This window comes from Mycteria americana, chromosome 15, assembly GCF_035582795.1.
Source record: "Mycteria americana isolate JAX WOST 10 ecotype Jacksonville Zoo and Gardens chromosome 15, USCA_MyAme_1.0, whole genome shotgun sequence".
NCBI lineage: Eukaryota > Metazoa > Chordata > Aves > Ciconiiformes > Ciconiidae > Mycteria > Mycteria americana.
In genome coordinates this window covers 10,352,085-10,362,714 of record NC_134379.1, presented here as the reverse complement: position 1 = coordinate 10,362,714, position 10,630 = coordinate 10,352,085, and the positions used below count along the sequence as shown (strand labels likewise).

The 10,630-nt window shown below is 45.5% G+C and overlaps 1 protein-coding gene and 1 long non-coding RNA gene across 2 annotated transcripts in view; both read left to right on the top strand.

Annotated features, from left to right (window-relative positions):
• The first annotated feature begins 3,127 nt into the window (after window positions 1-3,127).
• Window positions 3,128-10,630, top strand: part of CASTOR2 (cytosolic arginine sensor for mTORC1 subunit 2) — a 125,929-nt gene continuing 118,426 nt past the window's right edge. Inside the window, exon 1 of the mRNA XM_075518459.1 lies at window positions 3,128-3,554. Coding sequence (XP_075374574.1) covers window positions 3,442-3,554 — 113 coding nt within the window. The 5' untranslated portion in view covers window positions 3,128-3,441. The remainder of the gene's footprint in view (window positions 3,555-10,630) is intronic.
• Window positions 7,186-9,732, top strand: LOC142417576 (uncharacterized). The gene is made up of 3 exons (XR_012778057.1): window positions 7,186-7,286; window positions 7,473-7,559; window positions 8,602-9,732. It is a non-coding gene; the product is annotated as an uncharacterized LOC142417576 (long non-coding RNA).

Here is a 10,630-nt window from a genome sequence, read left to right as displayed (position 1 = left end):
TGGCTCTTGTCCTGCTCACCAGTAAGAAGGTCCCTGTGATTGTGAGCAGAAGCTGAGATATCTGAAGACTGCCCATCAGTCCAAGTACAGTCTGCAGTCTTCCACCAGGGAAAGCCCCCGCCTCTAGCCTGAAGGCTTCAAACCCCAAGTTTTGCTTAGCGTTATGGGTGGTATCTGACCTAGAGCACTTAGAAATCTCATCTACTTTTGATGGCTCATAAGTGCTCTGCTCTCCATCCAGGCAGGAGATGACTCATGGTGCCTGGTCCTCATACTGAGATTTGCTTTGCTGCTCTCTCATCTTCCTGTTTTCTTGTCCGTTCTCCCCGTTTCTTTGTTCTGTCTGCCCAGCATGTGCTGCGGTAACTGACATTGGAAGCTGTGTGGGCAGGGAATGGGTTTTGGTTTTAATAAAAAGTGTGGTTACATCATCTTTCACAACAGGTCCCTGCTCTGTGGCTGGGCCAAGTGAGTCCTTTCAAGCTGCAAAAATACAGAAAACTTGGAATTGCAATAATCAAAAGATATTATAGCATGTTATATATAATAACACCACATTCTAGGCTGCTCCCTGCACGGAATCTCCCAGGTATACCTGGCAACAAGGGAGAGAGAGATCTGAATACTAATGACAGCTGGAGGAGGGGGCACTTAATAGTATTTTGGCTAATTGCCAGGTTGCCTGCTCTTGAAAAATTTGCCTGTGCTGAGCTAGGCATATTTGTCACATGTAGAAAATTGGGTTGGGTGTTGGTAGGGCTTTATATTTTCCTAGTGCTTCCTATAGTCAGCTATGTGAAGATTCACGTAGCCATGAAGTCTGTGTTTCCGTCTCAGAGAGGCCTTCAGGCCTTCTTTGAAAGACTTGGAAAGCCATAGCAGCTGACCAGACCCAGGAAAGAAATTGCAATTTTGGAGAGCACCAGATGTAAACTCACAAAATGAAGAAGTATTTTTGTGTTTTGTGAGTTTTGGGGGATTTTTTTTGCTTGTTTGCTTGATTCTTCTTTTTTTAGTAAATCCAGATGACTAACTCAGGGCCTCTCTTCTCCTTCCCTGCAGGCAGAACAAAGTATCTGATGATTTGCTTGCTTCAAAAGGTCCCCACTGATTTTACCTTTGGGTTTGTTCTACCATCTCTCATTGTTTCATGTAAGCAGTTTCTGTGGTAATTAGACTGGTAATAGCATAATCCCTGGTGGCCTTCCTGGAGTGTCTGGCCTCTCTGGGTTGAGAAAGTGCTGCTTGGGGGCAGCACATTTTTTCTCTAAGTGGGAAGGGGAAGAGTTGTTGTTGTGAATGTTGCCCTGATTATGATGGAAAAGTCTTTTAAAAGAGGAAAATTTTGCTGCATTTCCTAGAAGTGATTCAGGCTACATTTGTCTGATTTCCTCTGGAAGCTCACAACAACCTTGACGGTGTGTGATTTGTCCCTGGCTGCTTCCTTCTGGACTCTGTGGTCTGCATTGTCCCCAAGGAACACAGATATGTCTGTGATTTGTAGATGCAGGTGCAGGCACTTTTTGTAGCTGAGTGCAGATACATTCAGAGCTTTGAAGACCAAGACCTTGAACTGGCAGTGGAAGCAGATTAAAAACCCTCTTCAGCTTCCTAAAATGCAACGCCTACAGTCATCTGAACTTCTGTGTGAGGCAACAAAGGAAAACAACTCCTCGGTTTTTAAATGCTTTTAAAAAATGAAGTAGAGACTTGATATTTCATCTTTGTTGCCTTTCCTCTGAATGATTTCAACTAAACTAACTATTGATATGAATGCCTCTTAATTTCAATTTTTTCCTTTTGGGATATAACAAAATTAAGACAGCCTTTCAGAAGTATGACCACGGGCAGAGGAAGAACAGACATGTCCAGGGGAGAAATACAGCCATCCAATGGGAACTAACAGAATAGAAAGGGTTTGGAAATCTTAGTTTCAGAAGCTTGTCTCCAGAGCTGGATTCAAGGGATTTCTGCCACAAGAATACAGGCCCTAAAAGTTTAATTTACAACTGCAGAAGCTATTCCTTCTGTATAGGGAAGAGGACTGGCCTGGAGTGGGGCTTGGCTAACGGAGCTCTGATCTTGCGCCCTTGGATACATCCTGTGCCTCAGTTTCCCCATGTGTAGAACAGAAGGGTTGCTATTGATGGTCTTTATAAAGCCTCTTTGAGATCTGCTAATGAAAAGTGCCATAGTGATCTAGGTGGTATTATTGTTGTTGTTGTTCATGGCAGAATCAGTGTGATCTGAAGTCAAAGGGAGCCCTGCACAGAAGCTAAAATCAGGTTTATGGCCCAAGTCCTGTTTTAAGAACACCCCAAGCCTGAATCTAATTCCTGTTTTAGTCTGCGTGGTGGTAGTGGGGCTCTGTGCAGAGGAGCCGGCGCTCACAAACAACATGGCTGGGGCAGTGTCTTGGTGCCAGCCCTGTGGCAGTCCCGCTGGCAGAGCAGCCCCACTTCTGGGGTGCTGGTTTGAAGGTCCATCCATTCCTACCTCCCTTCAACCTCCTTGTTGAGGAGTGGGGCGAGGACTGGGAGAAACAGGCCATTCACCCTTCCAGCGTTACCAACTGTCACACACACAAGGCTGGTTTTATGTTCTGAACAACTGCGATTTTACTTAGAAATAGATGAGGAATAGAAATAGATGAGGACTCCCTATCTGCCACCTAGCAGAATAAACAGGGTAAGATTTCAGTATTTCCCTATTGTTAATGAAAACTTCTGAAGTTCTCCTTTCTGCTGGCTTTTGGGTTGTGAAAGATTTTCCAGATGCCCTATGTGCCTCGCCTCCCCGAGTCGAACGATAGGTGCAATGAAAATTAATCAAACCAACCAACCAACCAAAAAAAAAAAAAAAGGCTGGTGGCTTACAAGTATTTGTAATAAATTTCCTTTTTATTTTTTTAAGTGACTGGTCGAAATCGCACCTGGAGGCAGCGGCGGTGCGGTGGGGGGGGCTGCCCGGGCCCCCTCCCCAGGGCAGGGCAGGGCAGGGCAGGGCGGACCGTCCCGTCCCGTCCCGTCCCGTCCCGTCCCGTCCCGTGCGGCGGCGGCGGCGGCGGCGGCGCGGACTCCAAGGCCCGGCATGCGGCGGGGCGGCGCGCAGGCGCGCTGGGCCGGGGTTGAGTGGCAAGTTGTTTGTTCCAGCGAGCACCAGCTGCTCGGCACTCCGGGCTCCGCTGCCTCCCTGCCCGGCTCCGCTCCGCGCCCCGCCGGCCTCCCCCGCCGGTCCAACTTTTGCACCTTCTGCTCCCTCATCCCCCCCTGCCCGCCCTTCCCCGCCCCCGGAGCCGGGAAGGAGAAGAAGGAGCCGGGGTAGGGGGAAAAAAAAAAAAAAAAAAAGGCACCGACAATAACAGCCCCCCTCCCCCTCCCCATTCAAAAACACAAAATAAACCCCAGGGATAGATGAACTACAAATGAGAAAGAGGAAAAGATGGAACTGCACATCCTAGAGCACAGGCTCAGAGTGGCCAGCATAGCCAAGGAGAGCATCCAGTTGTTTACCTATGGATTAATCAAACTTGCTTTCCTGTCCTCCAAGACGAGGTAGGTGCTGGGGCTGGGGCAGCGCGGGGGCTGGGGGCGCTTCCCTCACGAGGGGCCGGGCGCTCTCCTTGCCAGCGGACAGGGTGTTGGGGGGCACCCTCCTTGCGAGGGGGCAGGGTGCTGGGGGGGTATCCTCCTTGCTACAAGGGGGCCGGGTGCTGGGAGGACACCCTCCTTCCTGCAGAGGGGCAGGGTGCTGGAGTTGGGGGCACCCTCCGTCCCTGAGAAGGGGCTGGGGTGGGGGTTACCTTCCTTGCAAGGGGGCAGGGCAGCCTCCTTCTTGCAAGGGGGGGGGGGGGAGGCGCCCTCCTTCTTGAAAAAAAGCAGGGTCCTGGGCTGGAGAACACCCTTCTTGCAAGGGGGCAGGGTCCTGGGGTGAGGGGCACCCTTCTTGAAAGGGGGCAGGCTGTGGGGGTGGGGGGCACCCTCCTTGCAAGGGGGTAGGGTACCCTCCTTCCTGCAGAGGGGCAGGGTGCTGGAGTGGGGGGGACGCCCTCCTTGTAAAGGGGCAGGGTGCCGGGGTGGGTGAGGGCACCCTCCTTGCAAGAAGTCAGGGTGCTGGGGTGAGGGGGACACCCTCCTCGCCAGAGGGCAGGGCTTTTGGGGGCGAGGAGGGACACCTGGGTCTTCCCCACACCTCCCCCATCCCAAGCCTGGGAGATGGTGACGGGGGTCAGCGCGGAGTTTGGGGTCCCCCCGCAGCGCTGGAGGGCAGCCCCCAGCGAGGCTCCCGCCTCCTGCTGCCCTTCCCGGGCCACCTCGCCCGGCAGCCGCGCTCTGCGGTGAGCGGGTGGATGAAAACAGGTGGGGGCCGGGGGCCGGCCGGGCGGGCTGCAGGCACGGGGCGACCGCCGGACAACAAAGGCAACGGCAGCAACCAGAGGAGGAGGAGTGGTTTTTTTTCCTCTCGCTCTTTTTTTTTTTTTTTTCCCCCCGGTTGTTGTTCCTTGCAGCACTTACTGAAAGAGCGAATCGTCCACACGCGTGTTTGTTTTAAAAGGTGCTGTTTCAATGCTGCCAAATTGGAGGAGGACGAGGGGCAATGCATGCCTTGCACTTGGTTCTCTTTAAAAATTGTGGTATTGAGTAATATGGATTGTGATAGCTTTCGGGGAAAAAAAAGAAAAACGTAGCGGAAGGCACTGTGAGAATTTTTTTTTTTTTTAGGGGGAGGAAAAAAAATACTCTGTCCGATTTATTGAATGTCTATAAGCTGCCTAGGCCTTTCGCAGCAAAACAACTTGAATTGCAAATGCATGTTCTTGTGTCTTCACTTAGCTCGTTGACTTTGTTGCTCTATTCAGAAAGAGGAATGGGAATGTAAATAACACAACTCCAACTCTTCTTGTTTTTCCAGCCTGATAATTAGTATTTCAGTTTTCTCCCTAGATTTTCATCTCGGATAGCATTCTTGTATGCAGGTGGGAAATTTTCTTTGGCAGTAGGAAAATAATAAATAGATAATAAATTTGCTTTTTATTTCTTAAATTGTTTTATTCCAAGCTGTAATTCAATCCTGTCTCTGTGATAATGCTTACGGATGAATGGGCCTATTTGTGGTGTAATTTGATTACAGTCCCTTATCTTACAGTTAAACTTCGTGCATTGAAATTTCACTCTGATTTGGGGCTCATCCCATTTGGCTCACCACTAACGTTGTTTGCAGTGTAAAGTGTATCAGCACCTTGTTTACTGCTGTCCCTGAATACTCAACAGGGCATTAAAGGCTCTTCAACCTTGAATTTCTATTTTTAATGTGTATTTCATTAGAATTGAAAGTGGTTGCTGATTTTTTGGAGGGGTTGTTGCTCCCCCTCCCATGCTTAAAATGTCACTGTTAACGTCAACAGTGAAATCTTTAAATCTGTCACTCCTAATGCACAGACTGGGTTTTGGTGGATTTTTTTTTTTTAATTTATTTTATTTTTTAAGTTCAGGGATGGTCCTGCTGTCTTTTCGTTTCACGCTGCATTTCACATCTTCAACATTAGAGAGCTGTGAAGGGGTTAGAACAGTAGGATAAGCCCTTTGGGGTGTGATACCTTGTCCTGTATTTGGGTGCAGCACTTGACAGTTTGGTATTGCCTCTGGTCACTGTGGTGTCTGGTCCTTTCCATGCACAGCGAGTATCGATAATCTTTCTCTAGCTTTCATGGAATCTCACTAGTCAGGAACAAAAACTGTTTGTGGAAAGGTTTGTTGGCACGGGAAACTTCTATTTCTTTCCCTTTTGTTTGTTTTGTTGTTTTTGCAGACAGTAGAGATGCAGGGGGGAGAAGGGGAAGCTTGTTTGTGTCATTCTTAAGACAACTGATAGTACTGAAACACTGCTTTCTCCTGTGTGCTTTTTACATGCCCTGAAGCAAACAAGGTCCCTGCCCCGCGGACCTTCTGCTTTGATAAACACCATGTGTATGAGGAAGGTGAGGGTCTCTGGGAGATATAACTCCATAGATTTATGATCCCACTGTTTCTTTTTCCTCCTCCTTTAAGAAGCGAATGTGCCCAGGAGACAACAACTTTTTATATGGGTGCAAGACAAATCTCCCCTCCCAACCACCCCATCTGAAAAAGGACCTTTCCATTTGGGGGATGAAAGGGGAAGGCGGCCTACATCCCTGCTAATCTTTTTTGATGAGATAGCAAAGGTGGCAGTTACTTATACCACCTACATTTTTCCCAGTGAGACCTTAAACAGAGTTTTTTACCTGTGCTGCAAGGCTGCCAGTAAGAAATAATGATTTGTGGGACAGATGTGATCCAGAGAGGTGGCAATGACATCATTGGTATCCTTATGTTAGTCATGCAAGAAACTACAGTTTTTACTTAGGCTCTTCTCAGAAGTGATCTGGAGGGAGTATTGGAGTCTCTTTCATGTTCTCATACACCAGGGAAAAGGGCTGGAACAATTTTTTAAATCTTGTATGTTTTTCTTAATCCTCTTGGGAAGGAAAAGTAACAAATCTCCCTCTTTTTATTTGGTCTTTTGCCACTTTCAGTCTGCCCTTGCTCATGACATGAGTCTTTTAATTTAGCTTCTGTTACAATGGCGGTATTTTTTTGAACAAAGAATAGCAATTTTGGAACTATTCCGATGGCCAGAAGCAAGAAAGCAGTTAACGAGGTGAAGAGGTGAGACCAGTAGTGAATAAAACAGTGGGCTGAACTGAGCTGAAAGAAAAACACTATTAATCATAACTTTGTTAGGCATGAGGTATTTTATGCAAAGTCGCATTAAGACAGGTAGTCCAGAAATAAATAATAGCGAAACTCCTAAGCAGTTACACTGAGCAATGTGCTCTTGATGCTCTGCTTGTGTGAATAAGCGCAGACCTATTGATTTCGACGGAGCTCTGCCAGGCACCCTAGTGGAGGATCAGATCCGTGTAATTTCTGGTTGCATGCTGAAGATTTGCATGTGTCTAATCTTTTTGCTATTGCTGTCATCACATCCTAGTGTTTTACTAATCGTGTTGTGTCCGTGTTTGGCTTGAGAGTTCCTTGGTGCTAGGGATCTTCACGTATTCAGAAGGCGTGCTGTGTGTTTATGTATGTAGATGTAACAACTGTGCCTGGTGTTAACATTGGATCCTTTTTCTTTTGTATGTGCCTCTGTAAATGTTAGTTCTCTGGGGCAGAGAACTGCGCTCATCTGTGAACGCCCACCTTCAACTCCCTGCGTGCTGCAAAAAGAACAGCTTCCCTCCCACCAAAATTGTCTCTGCTTCCTTGGTCAGAGTTGGAGCTTGGTCAAAATTGTCTCTGCTTCCAGGTCAAAGCATCTCATGCTATTGGCCGATGTGCCACAAGTAACCTGCTTGAAGACTTGATAGACGTACTAAAGTGCTGCTATATTCCTGTCTTGATTTTTTTCCTAATTGCAAAATATTTTTAACTGCATCTCCTTTTACTGCATAGGAATTAAATCTGAATGGAGGGGGAGGAAGGACAGTCTTGGATAATGCTTGCACTGAGCCACCAGTGCATGCAATAGGGAGAAGGAAGGTGAGCCTGACCTTGTCTTTTGAGTGTATATAAAAATACACGGAGAGTTTAAGTCCTGGAGAATAAAGTGGGGTCAGGGTTCTTCCAAGCACTGTATCTGTATAATGTAATTAGCCTGATTTCTGGGTAATGCTTTGGTAGACCCTTGAACATCTGGAGTCAATGAGTTAACAAGTAGCCTTTCCTCTCTCTGTTCTGGTACCTAATATAAAGATTTAATGGTAAACAGTGAAATAAAGTAGTTGAGAGAGAAAGGTATTATTTAAATTCTAATGCTATTAAGTTATAACTGGGATGAAGTTGAGAGGTGAGTTTGTTCACAGGGCTGGGTGGTTAAAATAATTGTAGGTCATGTGTGTAGCATCACAAATTTTAAAATCTCTAACTCAAGAGTTTTCTGATACTCTTTAGTTGGAGATGGTCATTATTTCAGCGGGCTGAAGGAACAAGTTCTGCATGTGTAAAGGATGAGACCTTGGCCACAGAAGTGTTTAAGGCAGCCATTTCAAAAGCATCTGTCAGTCTGGTTTCTTTTCCAAGATGCTCAGGTCTTCTTCTAGAGGTGCAGTTTGCATATATTGGTGACTTGAAGCAGAATTACAGGCACTTTGCAAGCTTGCAGATTTGGCATTAAATACAGAAGGCTGGCCGTGCGAGTGAGATGCTTCCCAGAGAAGCCGGATAGGGTGGAAGAGCCAGGCTGGGCTCTGCCCCAAGTTCGACGCTGCTTGTCATGCAGTCTCTACCATGGGATGCTTGAAGGCAGGAGGTATTCTTAGAGTGGAGAGGTGCTTAAAAATATTTATTCTAATAAAAATGTAGCAAGAAGTAAACAATGATAAACTGTACAGAATAAACTGGAATTTCTTTGGTCTTTGAACAAAAAATGAAACTAGGTTTGTTATCTTTGCTAAGTTCATGGTGGTATTTTTGGTAATCTGTCCATTTTGCCTAGTAATAATTGACACCTCTACTTATGAACAGTGTGTTGTTGCTATTAATATAAGTGTTTCTCATTCCCAATCACTTGTTTACTGCCTAGGTGTCCTGAAACTGGAGATACTGTAATAAAAGGTCTATTTTGGATTTCGGAGCATAATAGGACAAACAAGTGCTTAAAATGTGTCTGTGCATCATTTGAGGACATTCAAGAGATCAGTAGTCTGTTTCCTTTGGTATGAACTCAGACATACAAATGTCGTTTATGCCCTTATATGAAATACAGATTGGTCTGCAACATTGGGTGATCATCTGGCAAAGGCAAGTTACTCCTGTTGTTAAAACCTTTTTTTTGTTTTTGTTTTTTCTTCCCCTTGGCTTCTGCCATCCTGCATGTCCTAGGAAGACCACTGAATAAAGGCTTTTGCAGGTTGTAAGACAGCGTTTACTCTTCTAAAACAGGTTGCTCGTGTTTTCTTTTGGTGTGGCAGACTCCCAAATGTCTTGATTCCCCCCCTCTTCTCTAGGGGTATATGTGTGTGTGATATCTGAGGTTTGGGGACTTCTTTTTTAGTCTGACTTGGTGACCATCTGTTACAGAAGAACCTCGCGCTGATGTCCAGACACCACAGGAGGCCGGAGTGATGGGAAGCCTCATGGCTAAAGCCGCCCGCCTGCCCTTCCCTAAAGCACTTTGCCTTCTTGTTTGCATCACCATGTGCATGTATGGTGCTGACCTTGCTGGTGGATGTTCAGGATGAGTAAGAGCTAGTGAGAATCAGATAAATGAGAAAGAGAGAGAATAGAAGTTACTTGTTTGGGCTAACGAAGGACATAAGCTCTTTAATTGTGAATGTCATCAATTTGTGTTCAGGGCTGCTGGGTGTTTCAGTTGCCGCTGGGCTGTGAGAACATTCTGCAGTGTTTTAATACATTAAACCTTGGAAAGAGCAGGTTTCCTTCCTGATGGTCTCTTATTGTTTATCTACAAATGTTGTTATTATTTCCCTTTCTTTCCTGCTTCTGGCACTTTGCCTGGCAGTCCTGTCATGCAGTCCTCAACCTACCATGTGGTCCCATCAGGCTAAGGCTGATGCCAAGTCAGAAGCTGACAGAGTGCTTAGAAACTAAATGAGATTCAAAAGGTGGAACAGAAGTACTGGATCAAACCCACGGTGTAAAGCTGGGGAGCACTATGTGCTGGAGAAATGCTGGTTTAGGTATCGGACGTTTTAGCAGGGCTGTTCATTTTTTTTTTTTAAGATTTTTTTTTTCTTCCTCTTGTCTGAACTTGGACATTTGCCTTTTAAATAAATAAATACCTGGCTGTAGTTTGTAGTGGGCTGGTTGTTTTTCCTTATTTCCCATGCTAAACTGTTTCCATCCATTGGCAGAGCTGTTGCATAGATGTAATGCATCGTCTGGGGATAAGGTACAACATCAGTGATGTAAATGAAACAGCACTGGTGCCCACTGATGTTGAGCTGAGAAATAAAAAAGAGGAAAAAATATTTCTCTTTTGCCATGTAACTCATTAAAGATCCCTTCAGCTGAATATTTGTTTATTACTTTCAGATGAAAGTCGGTATTTAAATGAAAAATGTGGCTTTTATTAGTTCCTAGATGGCTCCCCCTGCAAGCTGGATGCTCTTATGCTTCAGCACTAGAGCGAATGTATTGCAGGTCTGTTAAGGAAAAGTATGACTATTGTGCATTTGTCATCAAGAAGTAACAGCCGAGTTGTTCATTAACACGATAGTTTGAATCCACAGGCTACTTCTTCCACTCAGTTATAACTTAAATTGGGCTCCATTTGATGGCTAGAATTATTTGACAATGCCTTGTTTGTGCTCTATAAATATGTAAATCTTTCCACTTAATTATTCTCTTTTTTTTTTTAATCTGTTGAGCACACTACTTCATTTATCTAATACACAACTCCTTAATCGTCCTGCATGTTTCAATGTTTTAATATATTTGGACAAGGGCTACAATTTCTTATTTCAGAGGAAACAGTGCAGATTTGTTCTTTTGTTTACTGCCAACTCCAGAGTAAACTCCAGCTCTGATCTGCTGATAGCTGAAGGCTGGTGAAGGAAGAATTATACAACAGGAATGTGAGGAAATAACTC